This window comes from Cervus elaphus, chromosome 24, assembly GCF_910594005.1.
Source record: "Cervus elaphus chromosome 24, mCerEla1.1, whole genome shotgun sequence".
NCBI classification, from domain to species: Eukaryota; Metazoa; Chordata; class Mammalia; order Artiodactyla; family Cervidae; genus Cervus; species Cervus elaphus.
The window spans coordinates 12,300,089-12,327,106 of NC_057838.1; the positions used below are offsets into that span (position 1 = coordinate 12,300,089).

General features: G+C 36.2%; 1 protein-coding gene across 1 annotated transcript; it reads right to left on the bottom strand.

The window, feature by feature from the left end:
* Positions 1–7,372: 7,372 nt before the first annotated feature.
* Positions 7,373–8,290, bottom strand: LOC122683323 (olfactory receptor 4A47-like). Its single transcript, XM_043887049.1, has one exon. The coding sequence runs from the start codon at positions 8,288–8,290 to the stop codon at positions 7,373–7,375; it is 918 nt and encodes a 305-aa protein (XP_043742984.1).
* Between the last annotated feature and the right edge of the window lie 18,728 nt (positions 8,291–27,018).

The following is a 27,018-nucleotide window of genomic DNA, read 5'->3' on the forward strand; positions in this document are numbered from 1 at the left end:
TGCAGGATCATTGTGTTCACAGTGTTGGCATCTGCTGCAGTAGGTTTGGGTTGTGGCCCAGTAGGAGGACCACTCTGGTCTTCTAAGGATTGGTGCCCAGACACTGGTATTTGAGACCATGACCCACTGGGTCCTGGGGCTAGTGCCAGACCACTAGTGGATAAAGCTAAATCCTGGAGTCTTTGCTCAAGGACACACTGGGGCCCTCAACCAGTCTACCTAGGACTAGGTTCCACCCACCAGTTTGCTATAGGCCCTGGAAACCTATAGGTCCAAATTCAGCTCTTTCATGATTCAGACCCACACACCAATGGGCTTGCTCCAGAACTGGGAATCTTTACCCGGACAATCAGCCATACCAGGACCTGGCCTCACCCACCAACAGCTTGCAGCCACTACAAAAGAGCCGTCAACCAAAGGGACTTGGGCCAGTTATGTTTACAACCATGTCCACAGCAGCCAGCCCACAATAGCAGATGACCCATGAAGCCCACACAAAGGACATCACTAGAGCATATACTTCTGGTGACCAGAAGAGACATATGTACTATGTTCACTGTGACACTATTTGCTATAAAAATGAGGTATTGAGCTGTTAGATTAAAAATGTTTACTTATTTATGTATTACTTGTGTGAAAATTATTACAAATCTATTGCAGTACAAAGTTGGCTGTGTTAGCTGGGTACCGAGGCTAACTTTTTGGACCAACGAACAGATTGGACTTAGGAATGCACCCTAAGAACAGACCTCATTTGTATGTAGGGGAATTACTTTAGTAGGATTCCATCTGCAGTACACCCTAACCAAAAGTTATTCTCTGATATATACCTCATATAGCCATCCTAACAGATGTGATGCAATATCTCATTTTGATATTCATTTGCATTTCCCCGATGATTAGTGATATTGAACACTTTCTCATGTTCCTATTGGCCATTTCCATGTCTACTTTGGAAAACTATCTCTTCAGATTCTTTTTCCATTTGTAAATTGGCTTATTTGTGGGGTTTTTTTTGTTTGTTTGTTTGTTTTTGCTATTTAGTTGTAGAAGTTCCTTATATATTTTATTAAGTCATTATGATATATATTCTTTACAAATATGTTATATTTCCACTGTGTTGATTGTTTCCTTTGATGAAGAATCAATCTGGATTAAGAATCAAGAACCTGAAATTTAAAAGGCTGACGTAATGATGGGATGAAGACTTGACTGACTTGCTAGCTTTTACCTCTTCCTTCTGGGAACACTGAGTTGACATTTCACAAGTCTGACAACATCATTGGACTGACATAGTCTACATAGCCCTGTATCTACACGGAGAGGAGAGACCCAGCAGAACCTGGTGTTCTATGCATCACAACCAACACACCATTCATGTAACTGTAATCATCCTGTATGCTCCTTAAAAGCCCACAATCAGCTGACTATGAGAGGACTGACCTCAGTCTATGCCACATGGAACAGAAGAATTGTTCACTCTCATCCTGCCTAAATTAATTCTCCACAGTCAGATACAGACCAGTGTATGACAAGATATAACTCTGTCTGTAGACAGATATAGGTCTGTGTATGATCAAACATAGACCTATGTATGGTGAGAAATATCCCTATGTGCACACATACATGGAGGATTATGTGAGATCATATCAAATAAATATGAATATACATATAAATGTATCTATACTGTTTATCAAAAACTTACCCATGTGTTACCACATTACAGATCCATGTATGATCACATATAGATATATACATACTATTGGATACAGATTCACATATCATTGAGTATATATATATGTGTGTGTGTGTATATATATAATCATAGAGATATCTGAAGTTGGGTACAGATCTGGAGGAGAGAATGGCAAACCACTTCAGTATTCTTGCCTTGAGAACTCCATAAACAGTGTGAAAAAGCAAAAAGATGAACTCCTCAGGTCAGTAGGTGCCAACATGCTACTGGAGAAGAGTGGAGAAAAAGCTCCAGAAAGAATGAAGAGGTTGAGGCAAAGTGAAAACAACACCCAGTTGTGGATGTGATTGGTGATGGAAGTAAACAGATCTGAGTGTGTGGCAGTAGAATACATACTTGTGTACTCTTAGACACAGGCCTATGAATTTTTGGATACAAATATTTGTATTTGTAGAAATACAAACATTCTGTGGCTTTGGGGATTGTGCTGCAATTCATGCTAGCAAAAGACTCTAAGCCTTTTCTGATGATCAGCTTACTGAAACTGTGAATTAAAAGTAAATAACAGAGTGTTCTTTTTAAAGAGGAAAACCATAAAGCAAGATTTATGTGCTTTGGAGACAATTACAAAATTTTACTGAGCTTTCAATCAGTCCTTCCCAATATTTGTTTTATTCTGGATAGGAAAAGAAATATTAAGACACACAGTTCTCCTCATAATAAATATGTAGTGCCATGACATCCTAAATATATTGTGTTAGGAAGTTTTTAAACTTTGCAAAATGACCCTAAAACATAGAAGAGGAGGTTAGAAGGCCCACAGATTGAACATTCTAAATGGTATAAAACCTGACATACTAAATGGAAAAGCTTCAAATTATTAATGAATTTAATAAGTAGGCCAACTTTTTTCCTGTTTTGATTTAGATATTTCCCCATCCCAAACAAAACTTAATTAAAGGTGGGTTAAAAAATTAAGTATTTTAAAACATTGCTTTAAAAAAGTTAAATTTTAAAAGTATTTGGAAGCATATGGAATTTTTCAAGAGTGATGCGATAGAAAAAATAAAATATTAAAGAATATTGAAATGACATTTATATTAAATAGTCATTATAACAAAAATGATATAGCAAAGTAATATTTGTAGTATACATATGCATATGTGTGTGTGTGTGTGTGTGTGTGTTTGGGTGTTTATATATTTCATGTAGAAAGAGCTAATCAAATTTATCAATAGGAAAAGAATTAAAGCAATTGATTAGGTCTATAGAGTGAATTCTACGTTAATATATTGTGCAAGAAACAGAACACAAATACAATTAGGTAACTTTTCCTGACTTCAGGGAGATTATAAAAAAAAATAAACATAGTCTTAATTAATAAGTGAAGAATGTTTACCTTGTCACTTGAAATGACTATGCAGTTGTGAAAACTAATTTTCTGTCTTGGTCATTTGGGCTACTCTCATAGAATACCGTCGGCTGGATGATTTAAACAATAAACGTTTTCTTTTCTTTTCTCTGGCTTGGGGTCTAAGAAGTGTTAGTCACTCAGCCCTGTCTGACTCTTTGTGACCCCATGGATTGTAGCCTTCCAGACTCCTCTGTTCATGGGGTTTCCCAGGCAAGAATACCAGAGTGCAAAGTTGTTTCCTTCTCCAGGGGATCTTCCTGACCAACCCATGTCACCTGCATTGCCAGGTGGATTCCTTATTATTTAAGTCAACAGGGAAACCCTCATAAGTCCAAGATTAAGAAGCTGGCAGATTTCATGTCTGATAAGGTTCCTGCCCTACTTTATAGTGAAAGTGAAAGTTGCTTACTTGTGTTCGACTGTTTGCGACCCTGTGGCCTATACAGTCCATGGAATTCTCCAGGCCAGAACAGTGGAGTGGATAGCCTTCCCCTTCTCGAGGGGATCTTCCCAACACAGAGATCGAACCCAGGTCCCTCATTTCAGGCAGATTCTTCACCAGCTGAGCCACTAGGGAAGCCCCCCACCCACCCCCGCCAGTTCATATTTCAGTTCAGTTCAGTTCAGTCGCTCAGTCATGTCCAACTCTTTGCAACCCCATGAACCAGCACGCCAGGCCTCCCTGTCCATCACCAACCCCCAGAGTCCACCTAAACCCATGTCCATTGAGCTGGTGATGCCATCCAACCATCTCATCCTCTGTTGTCCCCTTCTTCTCCTGCTCTCAATCTTTCCCATCATCTAGTTCATAAGTTCATAAGTTCTTTCAGCTGTGTCCTCATATGGTGGAAGGTTCAAGTGAATTCTTAAGTTATGTTTATGAGTGTATTAATCCCATTCATGAAGACTCCACTTTCATGACTCTAGTCATTTCTGAAAGGGCCCAACTTCAAATACTACTATATTGTAAAGAATTTATTATAAAGGAATGAACTTATGATTCTGGAAAAGGGCACACATTTTCAATCTATAGCAACATTGAAAGGTGGAGGAATAACAAATAAATTTTGGTAAATCCAAAAGCTTGTTATTATTTGGTGAATAATATTATATTATGTTTGAGAATACTTTGAAATAATACAGAATATCTCCATGTAACATAGATAAAAATCAGGATATGAGGTTTCTCATAAAGTGTGATTTAATAGTGTGTGGGTGTGTGCATGCTCAATCTTGTCCAATGTTTTGCCAACCCATGATTGTAGCCCACCAGGCTCTTCTGCCCATGGGATTTTTCAGGCAAGAACACTGGAGTGGGTTACCACTTCCTTCTCCAGGATTTACTAGTGAAAATTACACATAACCACATAACCTTAGCTCCTCATAAGGCCAGACAAAGTAAGACAGGCATAATATTTATTTGACCACACACTTCAGATCATTTTGAGGCAAGTAGTATTTATAAATATTTGGGCTTCCCTGGTGGCTCAGTGGTAAAGAACCCAACTATCAATGCAGGAGACAGGGGTTCAATCCCTGGGTTGGAAAGATTCCTTGCAGAAGTAAAGGGCAACCAACTCCAGTATTCTTGCCTGGAAAATCCCATGGATAAAGGAGACTGTCAGGCTACAGCTCATAGGGTTGCAAAAGAGTTGGGCATGACTTAGAAACAAAACAACAAAACAGCAAATATTTATTTCAAGCCTGATACAGAGAGAAAGAGGATTTTATGAATAATGTCTCTGTGAAATAAATCAATATATTCTGGCCTTTTTATATCCTAGTAACCTGCATTTTAATAGTAAGAGAGATAAGAATGGCATATAAACTATCTGAAAAATTAATGAATCTTTTTTTTTCTTTTCATTTATTTATTTTAATTGGAGGCTAATTACTTTACAATATTGTGGTGGTTTTTGCTATACATTCACATGAATCAGTCATGGGTGGACATGTGTTCCCCATCCTGAATGCCCAGCCCACTTCCCTCCCCATCCCATCCCTCAGGGTCATCCCAGTACACCAGCCCCAAGCACCCTGTCTCATGCATCGAACCTGGACTGGCAATCTATTTCGCATATGACAATATACATGTTTCAATGCTATTCTCTCAAATCATCCCACCTTCGCCTTCTCTCACAGAGTCCAACAGTCTATTCTTTATATCTGTGTCTCTTTTGCTGTCTCACAAATAGGGTCATCGTTACCATCTTTCTAAATTCCATACAAATGCATTAATATACTGTATTGGTGGTTTTCTTTCTGACTTACTTCGTTCTGTATAATAGGCTCCAGTTTCATCCACCTCATTAGAATTGATTTAAATGCATCCTTTTTAATGGCTGAGTAATATTCCATAGTGTATATGTACCACAGCTTTCTTACCCATTCGTCTGCTGATGGGCATTTAAGTTGCTTCCATGTCCTGGCTATTGTAAACAGTGCTGCGATGAACACTGGGGTGCACATGTCTCAATTCTGGTTTCCTTGGTGTGTATGCCCAGAAGCGGGATTGCTGGGTCATATGGCAGTTCTATTTCCAGTTTTTTAAGGAATATCCACACTGTTCTCCATAGGGCTGTACTAGTTTGCATTCCCACCAACAGTGTAAGAGGATTCCTTTTTCTCCACACTCTCTCCAGCATTTATTGTTTATAGACTTTTTGATAGCAGCCATTCTGACCAGCGCGAGATGGTACCTCATTGTGGTTTTGATTTGCATTTAATGAATCACTATTATGAAAATGTAACTTATACCTGGTCTTTTTGAAGATATAGGATTATGCAATTGGGAGTACGATTAAGATTTGGTTATATTTTTGCATTTATATTTTGTTGATTTATTTTTATAAATTTGGCTGCCTTATATTTAATACTTATAACTCTGAAGCACCATTCTACTTCAATGTTAACATGCTAAGCAATATCAAAAAAATAATATATTCAAGGTATATTGTAATTACAAAACTAAGATAGATACTTCAAAATTAATATAGGCTGTCTTTGTCTGCAGAGGAGTGAACAAAATTTTTATGTCATACTACTAATATTATTTTTCTGAAATCTGTAATGAATCCTATTAATTCTGAAAAAGATTATATTATTTGAGAGAAGTTTGACAAAACCTTACACCAAGTAAAATCTACAATATAAACTATACCTTAATTTACATATAGCACATGAATTTATAGTCTTATAGAGACATATGTACATATGTACCATTTAGAGTTGCAAAGTGCAAAGTGTCTCAAATTTCTCTCAAATAATATAATCTTTTTCAGAACTAGTAGGATTCATTACATATTTCGTGGAGATTCCTTAAAAAACTGGAAAAGAACTGCCATATGACCCAGCAATCCCACTTCTGGGCATACACACTGAGGAAACCAGATCTGAAAGAGACACGTGCACCCCAATGTTCATCGCAGCACTGTTTATAATAGCCAGGACATGGAAGCAACCTAGATGCCCATCAGCAGATGAATGAATAAGGAAGCTGTGGTACATATACACCATGGAATATTACTCAGCCATTAAAATGCATTCTTGCATTTGAATCAGTTCTAATGAGATGGATGAAACTGGAGCCCATTATACAGAGTGAAGTAAGCCAGAAAGATAAAGACCAATACAGTATACTAACGCATATTTATGGAATTTAGAAAGATGGTAATGATAACCCTATATGCAAACCAGAAAAAGAGACACAGAAGTACAGAACAGACTTTTAGACTCTGTGGGAGAAGGCGAGGGTGGAATGTTCTGAGAGAATGGCATTGAAACAGGTATACTATCAAGGGTGAAACAGATCACCAGCCCAGCTTGGATGCATGAGACAAGTGCTCCGGGCTGGTGCAATGGGAAGACCCAGAGGGATGGGGTGGGGAGGGAGGTGGGAGGGGGAATCGGAATGGGGAACACATGTAAATCCATGGCTGATTCGTGTCAATGTATGGCAAAAGCCACTACAATATTGTAAAATAATTAGCCTCCAACTAATAAAAATAAATAAAAAATAAAAAAAAAGAAAATGTGACAATCTTAAAAGTGTATTTGAAACAAAATATATACTTTCAACTATGAAATTATGAAAATTCTTAAAAATGTATTATCATCATTGGAGGTGTTCACATAATAAATGATTTCATTATAGCAAAGGTATTAACGCTGAGTATTAGTTTAATACACTTAAATAATTACACACGATTTTCCTGTTAAGAGCAGTTATTCACTGAAAATAGGTGATACATTTCCCTGCTGCCTCATTTTCTTTTTCTGGTCCAGAGCTTTTTCATGGCATTTTTCATTTCACCATTTCTCAATGTATAGATGAGTGGGTTCAACATAGGTGTGATAACGCTGTAAAACAGAGTCAAGGATTTATCAACGGACAAGGTAGAAGGAGGTCGCATATACATAAAAATGCAGGGCACAAAGAAGAGGACCAGCACAGTAATTTGGGAGCCACAGGTGGACAAGGCTCTGTGCCTCCCTACCTGACCAAGATTCTTCAAGGAGCACAGAATGACCCCGTAGGAGACGAGTAAGAGAGAAAAGATGATCACACATATTGCCCCGTCGTTGGTAAGCACTGTAATGGCAGTAACTTGAGTGTCAATGCAAGCAAGTTTCAACAAAGGGTACATGTCACATATGAAGTGGTCAATGACATTGGGGCCACAGAAGGGAAGATTGTAGACGAAGAGAGGATGAAATACACCATGTAAAAACCCACCAATCCAGGTCAACAACAGCAACAGAACACATACTCTCTTATTCATGATGGTCAAATAATGCAAGGGTTTGCAGATGGCCACGTAGCGGTCATAGGCCATGACCACCAGGAGGAATATATCAGCACCACCGAAAAAGTGCCATATAAAAAGCTGGGTCATGCAAGCTTGGAAGGAAATGGTTTTCTTTCCATGTAGTAAGTCTATAATCATATTTGGTGTGACTGTAGTAGAATAAATAGCATCCATAAATGATAAGCAGCCAAGAAAGAAGTACATAGGGGTATCCAGGATCGGACTGACCACCACAGTCAGGACAATAAGTAGGTTGCCCACCATTGTCACAATATAAATGAACAAGAACACGACAAATAATATTTTCTGGCCCTGGATGCTTTGAGTGAGCCCCAAAAGTACAAATTCAGTTACATTGTTCCTTTGTTCCATAGGTGCTTCTGCCTGTATTATTTCAGAGTTCAGGTCAAAATTACCTGTAAATATAATTGTTATTAGTGAATCCTGAAGTCTTAAGATAATTTACTCATATATTCAATCAATGAGAATTATAGTTTATCATGATCCAATAATTCCAGATATTGTAATAGAATGCTGAGTAATACATTGCCCTGAACCTCAAAAATCTTAAAGAGCAGCAAGTAATTAAAATACATATGTGAGAAAAGAACACATTATTAAGTAAATGAGTTGTTACAATCTCCTTCCATTTGGAAGTTGATAAAATTGTACCTTTAATTAATACCTTATATGAAAATAAATGTTGATTAAAGATTGAATAAAAAAAAGTAAAGTAAATTACTTTTATTTTGCTTTCTATTTATTAGGGAGATGATTTCTTTAATTTTAGCAGAGGAAGACTCTTAGCCAATCATTGGAATTCCAGATAGTTACATTTGAGAATTTTAGATTTCTTTTAAGGATTTAGGAAAAGATACAATAGCACCAACTGACAAAATAAACTGGAAAAAGATTCACACTGTATGGAATAAACATAGATTTAATACATAAAACAGAATTATCTCTAAGCAGTTTGCAAGTAAAACTGTAAATAAAAATGTAAACAAATATTTAAAGGAATAATGCATCTAAGTGGCCAACAAACATAAAGGAATTCTTAAACTTACTTGTGAACAGAAAAGTAGGAGCTGAAGTAATATCTTGCTGGCTACAGTATCATCTTGAGTTTTGAAATGCCTCTGAATCAAGGTCTACAGATGCTACACCATCTTTTAATTTTAAGCAATTTAACAAACAATGTAGGGCATAGTGATTGAACCATCATCAGGTTTACAGGTATCTCTTCATGAAGATATCCCCAGATAGTTATACTTGAATCTAATTTGTAAGAAAACTTCATGTTAGAGAAAGAAACTTAGTCCAGAGCATTGGAAGGTGAAAATATCTAAAAAGAATATTATAAAACAGAATCAATCATCACATATTTTAGTAATCACAACTAAACTAGATTTCTAACATGGCTGATTATAAAAATCACAAAATAAAACTCTTACTAGTCTAAATTCTCACAACACCTATATATTCTTGAAAACAGAAAACCTAGTACAGAACCTTGTATACAAACACAATTATTGGGTTACCTGCATAAGAAGACAGCCATCCGATCCATGTTCTGGCCTCTGATATTTTCTCCTTTTTGTCATAGCTGATGCCAACTCTGTGAACACAAAGAGCCACATGCATGCATCATCACTCTGCATTGTACTATTTTCATGTGGGCAGCTCTTTCCATGTTTGCAAGAAATCAATTGATCTCAGTCATTCAGAAAAGCATTCTCTTTCAAATTGCTTGGCTTTTCACAATGATTGTGAATGTCCTGTTACCCAAAGAACTCTGAGCCTTGATCGTTGAACAGAAACACAAAATAGTTGTTGTTGGTGGGATTTGTCCCAAACACCAACAAATGTGAAATCAACTTTTTTATTAAAGAGAAAACTGGAAATTGTTTAAACAAAAATTTTGCTGTACAATGTTTTATACCAATCAAAGTGAAATAGTGAAGTAATCTGAATAGCATATCAATTTTTAATCTATTTTAAAATACTGTCTTCATTGTTGAACTTTGAGTTTTCTGAAGACTGGAGAATAATTTCATAATACATACTTCGTTATGATTTGAGCCCACTATTTAAATTCTCAAAAGTCTGTCATGTGAGGTGAGGGAAAAGGCCCACAAATACCTTATCTACATTTGAAATAGGGCACATATTATTGTGTCATTCAACTGGTGCATCTCCAAGGATAAGTCTTGTCTAATTAAATTCATTGGGACCTTAAACATGATTTTGATGGTGCACTCTTTACCTCCAGAGATGCCACCAGGATAATCAGCATGTAGAACAGGACTTGGAGAGCCCTCTCCTCTTGGGGAAAAGCTATAAAAAAACAGCTTGATGTCATTTCACCAAGAGAGAAATGTCCATTTCTGCAGAAATATGTAAACTTTCTTTTTAAAATAATGGCCTACAAAAGAGGCAAAACTATTCAAGTTTAAGCTTTGTCTTTGAAAACCTATCTGATTTGACTTGTAGAAGATAATGGATGATAATATCAGAAGAAGTCATTTAAAACCTGTTTTAAATGTAGATAGTTTTCACATAGCTTGTCAACATAGCTTCAGAAAGGCAAATGGAGGGAATCTATGTTAATATGGAATTGGGGAAATAGAAATTTGGGGGACCATTATCCCTTTCATCTCAAAGTGCTCATGAGCCTTCCCCAAGGTAGAGAATATACCATTCTGTGTCCTAATTGCAGTACGGTTCAAAGGACTTAAGTCTATGCATATATACAATGTATTATATATTACAATTAAACAAGAAGCATATAATAAAAATAAAATTTTCTGATTATTTATAAGTTAAACCACAGGTTACTCTTTAGTTCTGTCATTCTCTTTGTCAGTCTTTCTCTCTCTGTCTGTCTCCCTCATCTCTCTTTCACTCTCTCTCTCTTTCTCTCGATCAGTTCAGTTTCTCAATTGTGTCTGACTCTGCAACCCCATGGACTGCAAGCACTCTAGGTTTCCCTGTCAATCCAATTCCTGGAGCTTGTTCAAACTGATGTCCAAGTCAGTTATGCCATCCAACCATCTCATCCTCTGTTGTCCCCGTCTCTTGCCTTCAATTTTTCCCAGCATCAGGGTCTTTTCCAATGAGTGGGTTCTTCACATCAGGTGGCCAAAGTATTGAAGTTTCCAGGATAATAGGTTTATAATCTTCAATATTCTACTCTCAGAATTCTAACTGTTTTAGATGAAGACACTCAACTTCATCTCCTCAACTCAGAGACTGGACCAGGGTCTTTGGTGGTACAGCTCTCTGTTTCACAACGTGGACATTCTTTAAAAAATAGTCAACCAGAAAACTCCTACACAGAAATCAAATTGTTTGTTTACCATTTCTCAGTGATAATTGTCAGCTTCCCCTGACATCCAGTGACTTGAAAATAATTGTCATATTTTTCTTCACTGTTTCCTTATTGTTCAATGACTATACAAGAATATTTATAGCAGTTCTATTCATGGTTTCTAATAGTTGAAAATAACCAAAATAACTCTTAATTGAGAAAGGGAAAAACAAACTGGGATACATGCTTGGAATGGAATACTATTTACTAATAAATGAGTGAACTATTCATAGATAAAATAATATGTGTAAATATCTGATGCATGGTACCAAGAAGAAGCCAAATTAAAGGGCTGTATAGTAGACACAATCTTATAATAGAAAATTCAGGAAATTCACCAAAACTGTTAAAACTAATAAAAATAACCCAACAAGGTTGCAGAATACAAAACCAAGATAGAAAATTTAGTTGCATTTACATATATGAATAATGAACTATCCAAAAAAGAAATTAAGACATTAATCTTATTTCTAATAGCAATGGTAAGAATAAAATACATAAGAATAAATTTAACCAAGGAGGTGAAAGATTTGTAAATTGACAATTATATGAACACAAAAAACTGTGGAAAACTCATAAAGTGATGGGGATACCAGCTGACCTTACCTGTCTCCAGAGAAATCTGTATGCAGGTCAGGAAGCAGCAGTTAGAACTGGACATGGAATAATGGACTGGTTCCAAATTGGGAAAGGAGCACGTCAAGGCTGTGTATTGTCACCTTACTTATTTAACTTGTATGCAGGGTACTTCATGTGAAATGCTGAACTGGGTGAAGCACAAGCTGGAATCAAGATTGCCAGGAGAAATATCAATAACTTCAGATACACAGATGAAACCACACTTATGGCAGAAAGAGAAGAACTCAAGAACATTTTGATGAACATGAAAGAGGAGAGTGAAAAAGCTGGCTTAAAACTTAACATTCAAAAGACTAAGATCATGGCATCTGCTGCCATCACTTCATGGCAAACAGATGGAGAAACAATGACAGATTAATTTTCTTGGACTCCAAAATCACTGCTGATGGTGACTGCAGCCATGAAATTATAAGACACTTGCTCCTTGGAAGAAAAGCTATGACAAACCTGGACAGCATGTTAAAAAGCAGAGACATTACTTTGCCAACAAAGGTCCATTTAGTCAAAGTTATGGGTTTTTCCAATAGTCAGGTATGGATAGTCTTGGACTGTAAAGAAACCTGAGCACCAAAGAATTGATGATTTTGAACTGTGGTGTTGGAGAAGACTCTTGAGAATCACTTGGACTGCAAGGAGATCCAGTGAGTCTATCCTAAAGGAGATCAGTCCTGGGTGTTCATTGGAAGGACTGATGTTGAAGCTGAAGCTCCAATACTCTGACCAACTGATGCAAAGAACTCTCACTGGAAAAGACCTTGATGCTGGGCAAAATTAAAAACAGGAGGAGAAGTGAATGACAGAGGATGAGATGGTTGGATAACATCACTGACTTGGTGGACATGAGTTTGAACAAGCTCTGGGATTTGGTAATGGACAGGGAATCCTGGCGTGCTGTAGCCCATGAGGTCTCAGAGTTGGACATAACTGTGATCAACTGAACTGAACTGAGCTGAATTATATGAAATACATAAATTAAATTCAAGACACAAATTAGTTCATCAATGGAAGAGTAAATATTATAATAATGTTCACACCACTTAAATCAATCTACAGATTAAATTGTTCTTGTTGTTCAGTCTCCAAGTCATAATCAACTCTTTGTAACCCCAAGGACTATTGCACATCAGGGTCCTTTGTCTCAAACTGTCTCTCAGAGTTTTCTCAAATTCATAGTCATTGAGTCTGTGATACTATCTAACAATCTCATCCTTTGTTGCCCAATTTTCCTTTTGCCTTCAATCATTCCCAGCATCAGGGTCTTTTCCAATGAGTTGGCCCTTTGCATCAGGTGGCCAAAATATTGGAGGTTCAGCTCCAACAACAGTTCAGCCAATGAATATTCAGGGTTTCCTTTAGGATTTACTGGTTTGAACTCCTTGCAGTCCAAAGAACTCTTAAGAGACTTCTCCAGTACCACAATTTGAAATGATCAATCCTTCAGTGCTCAGCCTTCTTTCTGGAGCAACTATTGTAATTCATGACAACTAGAAAAATCATAGCTTTGACTATTTGAACTTTGGTGGGCAATGTCTCTGCTTTTCAATACACTGTTTATGTTTGTCATATTTTTCCTTCCAAAGAGCAAATATGTTTTAATTTCATGGCTGCTGTCACCATCTGCAATGTTTTTGGAAACCAAGAAAGTAAAATCTGACAGTGCTTCCACTTTTTCCCCTTCTATTTGCCATGAAGTGATGGGATCAGAGGCCATGATCTTAGTTTCTTTTTCTGGAAAAGGAGATGGCAACCCACTCTGGTATTCTTGCCTGGAGAATTCCATGGATAGAGGAGATTGGTGGGCTATAGTCCATGAGGTCGCAAAGAGTCAGACATGACTGAGTGACTAATACTAGATGGGACCAGATGCCATGATCTTAGTTTCTTTTAACATTGAGTGTCACCCCAGTTTTTATACTCTTCTCTTTCACCCTCATCGAGAGGCGCTTTAGGTCCTCTTCACTTTCTGTTGTTAGAGTGCTATCATCTGCATATCTGAGGCTGTTGATATATCTCCTGACAATCTTGATTCCAGCTTGTGATTCATTCAGCCTGACATTTCATGTGATGTACTCTGCATAGAAGTTAAATAAACAGAGTGATGATACACAGTTTTGACATACTCCTTTCCCAACTTTGAAACAATCCATCATTCCATGTCTGGTTCTAATGATTGCTTCTTGACCCACATACAAGATTTTTAGAGAACAGGTAAGGCAATCTGGTATCCCCATCCCTTTAAGAATTTTCCACAATTTATTGTGCTCCACACAGTCAAAGACTTTAGCATAGTCAGTGAAGCAGAAGTAGATGGATTTCTGAAACCTCTTTGTTTTTTCCATGATTCAGCGAATTTTGGTAATTTTATCTCTGTTTCCTCTGCCTCTTCAAAAGGCAGTTCCTACATATGTAAATGTTCAGTTCATGTACTACTGAAGCCTAGCTTGAAGGTTTTTGAGCATAAACTTACTAGCATGTGAAAGAAGCACAATTGTACAGAAGTTTGAAAATTCTTTGGCATTACCCTTCTTTGGAACTGGGATGAAAACTGAATTTTTCCAGTCCTGTGGCCACTGCTGAGTTTTCCAAATTTGCTGGCATATTGAGTGCAACACTTTCAGAGCATTCTTTTAGGATTTTAAATAGTTCAGCTTAAATTCCATCACCTCCACTAGATCTATTTGAAAAAAAAAAAAAAAAATGTTTCTTAAGGCCCACTTGCCTTCACACTCTATGATGCCTGGCTCTAAGTGAGTGACCACACCATCATGGTTATCCAGGTCATTAATGCCCTTTTTATATAGTTATTCTGTGTATTCTTGCCACCTTTTCTCAATTTGTTATGCTTCTGCTCAGTCCCTACCATTTCTGTCCTTTATTATGCCAATCCTTGCAGGAAAAGTTCCCTTGATGGCCTCAGTTTTCTTTAAGAGACCTCTAGTCTTATTCATTCTATTGTTTTTCTCTATTTCTTTGCATTCATTTAAAAAGGTCATCTCATCACTCCTTGCTATTCTCTGGAACTCTGCATTCAGTTGGGTATATCCTTCCATTTCTACTTTGTTTTTCACTTCTCTTCTTTCCTTAATTATTTGTAAAGTCTTCTCAGACAACCACTTTGCCTCCTTGCATTTTTTTTTTATTGTTTGTTTGGTATGGTTTAGGCTGCTGCCTCCTGTACATTGCAAACCTATGTCCATGATTTTTCTAGCACCTTGTCTACCAGATCTAATCCCTTGAATCTATTTATCACCCCCACAATATAATCATAAATAATTTCATTTAGGTCATACCTGACTGGCCTAGTGGTTTTCCCTACTTTCTTCAGCTTAAGCCTGGATTTTGCAATCAGTATCTCATGATCTGAACCACAGTTCACTCCAGGTCTTGTTTTTGCTTTCTATATAGATCATCTCTGTCTTTGATTGCAAATAATATAATCAGTTTATTTTCCGTATTGACCAGCTGGTGATGTCTAAGTGTAGAGTCATCTCTTGTGTTGTTGGAAGTAGGTGTTTGCTGTGACCAGCATGCTTCTTAACAGAACTCTGTGAGACTTTGCCCTGCTTTGTTGTATATTCCAAGGCCAAACTTGTCTGTTATTCCGGGTATCTCTTTATCTTCCTACTTTTGCATTCCAATCCCCAATAATGAAAAGGACATCTTTTTCAAAGAAATATAAAAGTAATCATACTATTCCTATGAAATCACATAAGAACCAAAATAGCCAAAGTGATTTTGAGAAAGAAAATTAAATCTGGGGACATCACAGTTCCTGATTTCAAAATACATTATGTGAATATAGTAATCAAAAGAGTAGAGTGTCTCATAAAAACAGACATATAGACCAATGAGCAGAATAGAAAGCCCAGAAATAGCCCCACTCATATACAATCAACTTATCTTTCAAAACAGGACCAAGAATGCACTATGGAGAAAGGATGCATTGCATTGGGAAAACTGGATATCCATATGCAAAAGAATGAAATTGCATCTAAGCTGTAGTTTGAATATGTGTTCCCACATTCACAACTTGAACTCCAATTGTTCAATATGGAAATTTTAGGAAGTGGAGCATTTGCAGGATGATTAGATCATGAGGGCTCTGCCTTAAATAATAAAATTAATGTTCTTATAAAAGAGGAATGTCAGTAAGCATGTGCAACATTTGGACTCTTTGTACACTGAACGTGGGAATATAAATTGATGCAACCACTATGAAAACAAAGCAGTCAATTGTAAAGGAAATCAGTTCTGAATATTCATTGAAAGGACTGGTGCTGAAGCTGAAGCTCCAATATTTTGGCCACCTGATGTGAAGAACTGACTCATTAGAAAAGATCCTGATGCTGGGAAAGGTTGAAAGCAGGAGGAGAAGGGGATGATAGAGGGTGAGATGGTTGGATGGCATTGCCTACTTGATGAACATGAGTTTGAGCAAGCTCCAGGAGTTGGTGATGGACAGGGAAGTCTGGCGTGCTGCAGTCTATGGGATCACAAAGAGTCAGGAATGACTGAGTGACTTAATGCAGCTGAACTGACTGTGAAAACATATGCAAGTTCCCAAATAAAGTAGAACTACTGTATGATCCAGCAATTTCCCTTCTGTGTATACATCCATAGGAAATTAGTAAATATCTTGAATAGATATTGGTACTACCATGTTAATTGAAATGTTATTCACAATAGCCAAAATATGAAAAATTCTAAATGCCTGTCAACAAATAAACAGACAAAGAAGATGTACATAAATAGTGAATGATTATTAAGCCATAGAAAAGAAGAAAATGATGTCTTTGAGAATATGGATGAACCTGGAGGATATTATGAGAAATAAACCAAATACAAAAAAAACCCATACTTCACCGGTGTGTGGAATTTAAAAGTCAAATTCATGGAAGCAGAAAATAGAGTGTAGATTTTCATGGACTGAAGAGTGGGATAAATGGTAAAATGCTGTTCAAATGCTATAAACATCCAGTTATGAGATGACTAAGTTCTGGAGATATAACTTACATGGTGAAACTGTTAGTCTCTCAGTCATGTCTGACTCTTTGTGACCTCATGGACTGTAGCCTACCAGATTCCTCTGTCCATGGAATGCTCCAGGCAAGAATTTTGGAGTGGGTTGCCATTCCCTTCTCCAGGGGGGAACTTCCAGACTCAGGGACTAAGCCCACATCTCCTGCATTGCAGGCAAGTTCTTTACCATCTGAGCCTCCAGGGAAGCCCAATATATATGGCAGCAATAGTTAATAATATAGTAGTGTGTTCTTGAAATATACTGAATTTAGATTTTAGGATTTTTTTTTTAATACATTTATTTTAATTGGAGGCTAATTACTTTACAGTACTGTAGTGGGTTTTGCCATACATTGACATGAATCTGCCATGGGTGTATTTGTGTTCCCTCTTTTTTTGTTTGTTTGTTTTTTGTTTTCTTTCTTTCATTTTTGTTAAGAATCCTAAAATCAGGATGGGAAACAAAAGATTTTAGGATTCTTAACAAAAAAAGAAAGAAAGAAAGAAAACCAAAAAAAAAGAAAACTAATTTTTTGAGATGATGAATATATTAATTAGGTTATCTGTGGTAATCATTTCACAATATATATGTATATTAATTCATCCTATTGTACATCTTAAACATTTATCATTTAAATTTGTCAACTATACAAATTGTATATTTGTATTTGTATTTGTATACTATACAATTATATACAAATGTATATTTCAAAATACATTATGGTTGGAAAGTTGGTTATATAAAGTTGGTTGGAAAAAAGAAACCAAAGAACATTCTAGAAAAAGACAAAACTAAAGGAATAGGAATGGATCAGTGTTTGCCAGGACCTGGGTGTGAAGCAAGGAGGTGAATATAAAGGCACATGGAGAATTATTTTTGGTGATGAAACATTCTTCATTTTGACTCTGATGGTGGTTACACAACTGCATGTATTTTGTCAATACTTGCAGAAATTGGATTAATAAAGATAAATAATATACTGTGAAGATTCTACATTATGTAAAAATGGAAAACAAAAAAAATTTCCTACATTGAAACAACAGACACTTGGAAAATAGAGGGTAGAACATTATTTTTAATCTTAGCATAAAAAGCAAACTAAAAAGGACAAAATTTGCAAGAAATACATGAAATCTATAAGAATGCAAAAGAAGAAATGTTAAGTGGAAAGACTTACCCAATTAGTGGATAAAAACCCTCAATTCTCTAAAGATATAAACTCTTTCTGAAGCAAATCTTATAGGAAACACTAACTAAACTTAGTTTTTACTAACTTGACTGAAATTTAATTTTAAAATATAAATATACAAGAATAGATACAGTTCCAACAGGAAATACCAAGGAAGAAACCTAGGCATATTAGGTATTAATGAGTATTTTAAATCAAATCCAATTATATCATGTATTAAATGGTACATGCATAAAGAGACCAATGGAACATCATAGAAGCCTGAATAAGATACAACCGTATGTCATAATTCAGAGTACAATGTCGGGATAGCAAACAAAATCCTGAGGAAGCTATATACAGCTATAAAAATGGCCATCAAAAAATAATTAAAATGTATTACCAACTTAAATCCTTACAACACAATATAGGTGGTTCAAAAGTTTAAATATAAAATATAAAACAATAGAAAATTTAAAAAATATTAAATGTTGAAAGAATATGAAGATATTATGGTGACACTGAAATAGGGAAATTCTTTCTATTCGAGAAGTTAACTCCAAAGAAAATGTTGTTAGATTTGATTAGGTAGATGTTAAGTATTTCTACATAGCCAAAAATTTTTGCACAGTATTAAAAATTAAAAACAAATCACAAGTTGTAAAAATAATTCCACACAAATGGTCAATATGATAATATCTCTACTACCATCAAAATCAGAATGGAAAATATAAATGTTTTAAATAAAGGAAATAAATACTCAAAATTAAAGTTTCAATTAAAGTATACAAATGAAACAATGCTTTTCTTCAGATTCTTAAGCGTTATAAATATTTATTAAGCACTGGTTGTGTAAAATTTAATTAGACTGCTCTTTTGCAGAATGAGAGGAGTGATGAATTTGGTACAAGTTCATAGATGGCATTTAGGCAATAACTGTGCAGATCACCGTTTTAAATATATACACCAATTGACTCATGATTCCACTGCTAGGGAATCATACTTTAAATATCACAAAAAGAGTTCACTGCAGAATTATTTATTATAGAAAAATTTGGGGAAATACAAAGAGGACTGGATACTTCATTGTTAGTGTATTGTCATAAAGTTAAGAGGATGAGACACCTGAGAATGAGCTAGATCTATATAGATTGACATGCAAAGATCTTGAGGAGACTAAGCAGTAAAATGCAAAATTTATATACAAAGGCATAAACACAACACATTTTGAAATATACTTGTATTGGTAAAGATGATTGTTTAAACAATCTCAGATAGAGAATAGAGACTGCATTGGGAAGGACTGGGAGACACTGGTTTAAGATGGGGTGGAGGTTTATTTTGCACTATTCCATTTTATAACTATTCTGCTTTTACTATTTATTATTATTCAACATACCTTCAATATTTATCTAAGAAATTAAAATTTTACACAAAGATGTCATATGTAAGGTAAACAAATTGAATACAGAGGATAATCAGAATATCACTAAATATTTTAACTAATACAATAAATGAATGAAGTTAAAGACAATCTGATCTGAAATAAAATTATGAAAAAGTAGTAAAAGTAAATGCAGAAATTAGTTAATAATTACCGTAATAGTATGAAAATGCTGATTGCTTCATTATGTATTACTTATTGACTCTCTACTGTAAAGATATTCCATATTTCCAGGTGCAATGATAAACCAAATATTATACAGTTTACATTCTTCCAGGGAAACTATTATAAATCACATGAACATATAGTTTATTCTTCAATAATAATTACTGTAAATCCTTTAAAGACAGGAACAGTTTGCATCAGATTTATGAAGATATTGAACTTTGGGAATTTGGCCAAATGCTAATTTATTTTCTTCATGATGGATAATGAACTTATTCAATAGTTAATTTCCCTTTTTTTTTCTCCAGAGTAGCCTCATAGCATCCATCATCTCTGAGTTTCTCAGAGTGTAGTTTAATGGATTCAGCATGGGGGTTATGACTGTATAAGACACGCTCAATGATTTGTCAGTGGGAAAGATCTTAGCAGGTCTTGCATACATGAAAATACAGGGGACAAAGAAGCAGAAAACCACAGTGATGTGGGAACCACAGGTCTGGAAAGCTTTCCACCTCCCTTCCTTCCTCAGGTTCTTCAGAGAGGGCAGGATGACTCCGTAGGAGACGAGTAAGATCAGAAACACAATAGTGCAGATCAGTCCTCCATTGGCCACAACTAAGATGCCAATGACATAGGTGTCAGTACAGACAGTTCCAATAAGGGGCACATGTCACACATACAATGATCAATGACATTGGGGCCCAAAATGGGAGCCCATAAACAGTGCTAAGTTGAATTACTGAGTGCAGAAAACCACTGACAAATGACAACAGCAGCAACACAACACACACCCTCTGCCTCATGATGACCAAGTAATGCAAGGGCTCACAGATGGCCACACAGCGGTCATAGGCCGTGACCAACAAAATGGCAATCTCTGATCCACCACAAAGAAATGTTCTGTAAATAGCTGAGTCATGCAACAGTTAAAGGATATGATATTTCCCCCAAGGAACAGGTCTAAAATTAATCTGGGAGAAATGGAAGAGAAATAAGTGGCATCCATAAATGATAAGCTAGCAAGAAAAAAGTGCATTGGTGACTTCAGGGTCTTACTGACAGTTATAGTCACAGTTTCCCACAACAGTCAAAATGTAGAAGAGCAAGGGAACAGCAGAAAGGACTTTCTGTTCCTTTGGATTCTGTGTGAGGCCCAGGAGGACAAAATATGTTACATCATTCCTTGGTCCCACCTAGTCTGTACAGGAGCTGAGTTTACATGTTTGAAGCAGTTCACCTACAAAACAAGGTGGAAAAAAATTAAATATATTGCAAGTTTCATCTTTTTTATTCATGCCATTTTAACCATGTGTATGGAGTATCTATTTGTGTCCAATGTGTCATGGACATTTTAGTTACCAAATCAAATAAGGTACAGTTTCCTTCTCTCAGTGCTATGATGCATAATGAGGGATCAGACAATGGCAGACCCATGTAATAAGTGCCATCATAAGAATATTCACAAAATGCAAATGTCATAGTATAAAAATATACCAATCAATCTGAAATCAGGGAAGACTTCTTTGAGAAATCAATGCTTTAGCTGAGTTTTAAAGAAAAAGAGAAAGAACAGGAAAATAGAAAAGGAATTCCATGAAAAGATGTGCTATTATGTCACAAAGATGTAATATTGAGACCCACACAAGCTAATTTACAAATTCAGTGAGTAGATCAAACTATGAATAGATGGTCACTGCACTGAATTGTCTCAGAACACACTGAGACTTCTTTCTGAGGACTTTTAGCTGGACATTCCTCCTTTTCCTGACCAGCAAATGTTGCATTAGTCAAATTTTTATCTTCAGCTATATCACTACCTTAATTTTCAAACTTGTATAAGCAACATCTCCAATTTTTGACATCTGTAATTGGGTATCAATTTACTATTTATGCGAAGAGTTGACTCATTGGAAAAGACCCTGATGCTGGGAGGGATTGGGGGCAGGAGGAGAAGGGGACAACAGAGGATGAGATGGCTGGATGGAATCACCTACTCGATGGACATGAGTTTGAGTAAACTCCGGGAGTTGGTGATGGACAGGGAGGCCTGGCGTGCTGCGATTCATGGAGTCGCAAAGAGTCGGACATGACTGAGAGACTGAACTATGAACTATTACTATTTATAAACCTACATTTAAACTTTCCATAATAAAAAAGTTATTTTCCCTTTTATACTGCTGATGAGAATGCAAATTATTTCAGACACTATGGAAAACAGTATGGTAGTTACTAAAAACATAAAAATAATGTAACCATATCATCTAGCAATCCCATGCCTGCACATTTATCTAGAAAAGATGAAAATTCTAATGTGAAAAGATACACACACTCCAATGTTCATAGCAGGGCTATATACAGTAGCTAAGATATGGATGCAACCTATGCGTCCAGTGTCCTTCAACAGATCGGTGGATAAAGATATGGAGTGTGTGTGTGTGTGTGTGTGTGTGTGTGTATACATAAAGGCAGATAAAATAGGAGTATGGAATTAACAAATACACACCACAGTACATAAAAAATATAAACAGAAAGGATTTACTGTATAGGGCCAAGAAGTAAAACATCTTATAATAACCTAAAGCAGAAAGTAATTAGGAAAAAAAAATATATATATATATGTATAACTAAATCACTTTGTTGTACACCTGAAATTAACACAATGTTGTAAATCAACTATATATTTTTAAAAAATCATTTTCTCATTTCATTGAGTGCTGTACTTAGTCGCTCAGTCATGTCCGTCCGACTCTTGCGATCTCATGGACTGAAACCCGCCAGGCTCCTCTGTCCATGGGGATTCTCCAGGCCAGAATTCTGGAGTGGGTTACCATGCCCTTCTCCAGGCATTGAGTGTTACCATCTTCATTATAATTGCTCAGACAAAGAAATCTCACATTATTTTTCCATCACTCATTTCCTTCAAACTATTTATTGGTAATATTAACAATTTCTGCTTCCTCTACTTTCAAAATATATTACATATTTGATAATGTCCTGCCATATCCATCCCATTTCCTCCCTGGCCCACTGCTATAGACTCCTAAGAAGTCTCTCCACTTTTATTCTCCCCTTCAGCAATTTATTCTCTTGAAACAGCATGAATTATACACTTTAAATCTTCTTATGATTATATATCTCAACTGTTGAAAACTTCCACAGTGGATTTCAGTCACCTCCTCACAATTAATCACCTTTAACATTTACAGTTGCAAGAACAGTGATCTCCATTTTTTATTTGAAATAACTGAGGCTGAGATCATCTCATTAATTTGCCCGAAAGCACAGATTGTAACTAACAAAGGTAAAACAGTGATATAAATTTGACTTATTTCAAAATGATTTAATATCTTCAAGCCACACAATTGTGACCCTGGTTATCACCATTTATTAATAACCTTACCTTGAGGAGGCTAGTTCACAATCTGTAGTAAGATTTCAAATTACTCAAAATGACCTGTAAATCTCTCATCCAGTATGAAAAAGAAGGGCAAAGACCACATATTGCTTCAGGAAATATTTTATTACCTTCAGCTGTCTGTCCATTTTCTCAGTGGAATATTCTGTTACTCAGAAAACAGTTTTTATTTGTAGGAGAGATTGTTTAAAGAAATTCCGTGGTGACCACGGAAAAAGCAAAAGCTTGCCACGTTAGGATAATGTGTCAAAAAGAACAGCAAATCCTACATTTACATAAGATGGTAAAGACCCATTTCCCAAGGAAATGTATCTCAAATAACTTATCTTCCTACTAATTTCAAGATATTACAGTACCATTCACTTGTTTGATTGTATTCTGTATGTTGGTGTGGCCAAACTAGAGAAGATTTTGAAAGACATTCTTTGTGTGTGTGTGTTTTATGCAGTTCTGTAGACTAACAAAAGGCTTCCAATAAAATTTATACTAGTTTTTAAAAGAATATCATTTTCCTCCTGTGGGGGTAAAGAACACTGGGCATTTTATCCCTTCTAACCTCATTAGAACTGGAATGTGTCCAAGACTGATTCTTGCTTAATTAAATTCACTGGGATTTTCCACTAAAATCTGAGTGCATATTTATGTAAAGATCTGATTAAACCACACCACAGAATTAGAATCAGAAAGATGTAGAAGGAGATAAAATATCTTTAGAACCATGTTGAGTTTATTGACAGTCAAGAACAATATTCATCCTCAATCATTCTATACCAATGCTGACCAGTTTATCAAGTATTTCCTCACTTGCTGTAGCAAGTTTTTCTTTCCTTTGATTTAATAATCAATTAATTTTGCCTTCATGTTTTGCTAAATATACAAAGATTATATCACTTATTTATATATGATAACTGATATCCACTTTTTTTTTTTTTAATTTAGGGTACCTGTTTCATGCCATGTTTCATGCTCTGAGAATATGTGTGTGTGTACTAAGTCGCTTCAATTTGTGTCTGACTCTTTGCGACCCTGCAGCCTGTAGCCTGTCTGGCCCTTCAGTCCATAGGATTCTCCAGGCAAGAATACTGGAATGGCTTGCCATGCCCTTCCTCAGGGCGTCTTCTGGACCCAGGGGTCAAACGCCTCTCATATGTTTCCTGCACTGCCAGGTGGGCTATTTAATGCTAACGCCACCTAGGAAGACCATGCTGTGAGTAAGGACACAGCAATTAATAAAACAGGGGGACAACCTTTAAATGTTCCTCCCTGCATTTACTAATACTTATATTTCTAGAACAGAGTCAGATAACAAAGAATGAGATAATTTAAAAAATTATAATTTATAATTATAAAAATAATTTATATATATATAAAAAAAACTGATTGTAGTCTTAAATGGTTCTAACAAATAGGGTACTGTGACAGGAATATGAGGGATGATTCTACTATGGAGAATGTAACCAAGAAGGACTTCCCCAAAATGCGGTGCTTTAGCTGAGGGACAAAGAATAAAAAGTAGCTGACACTGGAAACACAGAGAGTAAAATTAGGTAAAAGTTATATCAGTACAATTAATTCAGTAAAATTAAAAAAAGTATATAGTTTATATACCATAGTGTATATGAGTCCAATTGTCCAATTTATCCTTCCCTCAACTCTCCCCCCAATAATTATAAGTTTATTGTCTACACCTGTAACTCTATGTCTGTTTTGTAGACAAGTTCATTTGTAGTCTTTTTTAAGATTCTGCATTTAAACAATACATGGTAATTTTTTTTCTCTATTTTTCTTACTTCACTCAGTTTGACCATCTCTAGGTCCATATATGTTGCCGTAATTGGCATTATTTTGTTCTTTTGATGGATTAGTAATAGTTCATTGTATATATGTACCACTTCTTCTTTATCCATTCCTCTGTTGAAGGATATTTAGGTTGCTTTCATATCCTGGATCTTGTAAATATTGCTGCAATACCCATTGGGTTGCATGCATTTTTTCAAATTATTATTTTCTCTGGATATATGCCCAGGAGTGAGATTGCTTGGTTGTATGGTAGTTCTATTTTTAGTTTTTTAAGGAATCTCCATAATGCTCTCCATATTGATTGTACCAATTGGCATTGCCACCTGCAGAGCAGGATGGTTCCCTTTTCTACACACCCTATCCTAAATTTATTGTTTGTAGAGTTTTTGATAACAGACATTCTGATTGGTGTTAGGTGATACCTCATTGCAGTGCTTCTCTAATAACTAGTGATGTTAAGCATATTTTCATGTGCTTTCTGGCCATTGGTCTGTCTTCTTTGGGTCAGTTTCTATTTAGACTTTTCACTCATTTGTTGAGACTCCCCACTCAGCTCAAATCTGATGGCTTTGACTGTGTGGATCACAAATAAAACTGTGGAGAATTCTTCAAGAGATGGAAATACCAGACCACCTTAACTGCATCCAGAGAAATCTGTATGCAGGTCAAGAAACAATGGTTAGAACTGGACCTGGAACAACAGACTGGTTCCAAATAGGAAAAGGAGTACATCAAGGCTGTGTATTGTCATCCTGCTTATTTAACTCATATGCAGAGTACATCATGAGAAATACTGGGCTGGATGAAGCACAAGCTGGAGTCAAGATTGCCAGGAGAAATATCAATAACCTCAGATACACAGATGAGACCACACTTATGGCAGAAAGACAAGAAGAACTAAAGAGCCTCTTGATGAAAGTGAAAGAGGAGACTGAAAAAGATGGCTTAAAACTCAACATTCAAAAAACAAAGATCATGGCATCCAGTCCCATCTATTCATGGCAAATAGATGGGGAAACAATGGAAACAGTGACAGACTTTATAATGAGGGGCCCCAAAATCACTGCAGATGGTGACTGTAGCCATCAAATGAAAAGATGCTTGCTCCTTGGAAGAAAAGCTATGCCCAAACTAGAGAGCATATTAAAAAGCAGAGACGTGACTTTGCTGACAAAGGTCTGTCTAGTCAAAGCTATTGTTTATCCAGCAGTCATGTATGGACCTGAGAGCTGGACTATAAAGAAGGCTGGGCATCAAAGAACTGATGCTTTTGAACTGTGGTGTTGAAGACTCTTGAGAGTCCCTTGGATGTCAAGGAGATCCAACCAGTCCATCCTAAAGGAAATCAGTCCTGAATATTCATTGGAAGGACTGATGTTGAAGCTGAAAGTCCAATACTTTGGCCACCTGATGCGAAGAGCTGACTCCTTGGAAAAGACCTTGATGCTGGGAAAGGTTGAAGGCAGGAAAAGAAGGGGACGACAGAGGATGAGATGGTTGGATGGCATCACTGACTTGATGGACATGAGTTTAAGCAAGGTCCAGCAGTTGGTGATGGACAGGGAGGCCTGGTGTGCTGCCATCCATGGGGTTGGAGAGTCAGACAGGACTGAGTGACTGAATTGAACCCATTTGTTGACTGGGTTGTTTATTTATTTTGACATTGAACTATATGAGCTATTTGCTTATTTTGGAGATAGATTCCTTATTGATTAGTTAGTTTGCAAATATTTTCTCCCATTCTGAGAGCTGTCTTTGTTTTGTTTACAGTTTCCTTTTATGTGAAAAGGCTTTTTTGTTTAACTAGATCCCATTTTTAAATTCATGTTTTTATGTTCATTACTATACCTGGTAGCTCAAAAAAGGTCTTCTTGCAAGAGTGTTCTGTTTATGTTTTCCAATTAGAGTTTTATCGTAACAAGGCCTGTGGAACTAGTTTACATAGACAGAGTAAAAGAAAGTTTAAAGTCAAAGGACCTCTCCCAATCATAAGCCCTCAGACACTTTATTAACAAGTTAGTGCACACTCTTCAGATGTGCTTTTGTGTGTAGATCTATGTACTGTCATTTACAGGTTTT

Excerpts from the sequence above, each read along its gene's own strand:
- LOC122683323 (XM_043887049.1), bottom strand. The coding sequence starts at position 8,290 with ATGGAACAAAGGAACAATGTAACTGAATTTGTACTTTTGGGGCTCACT.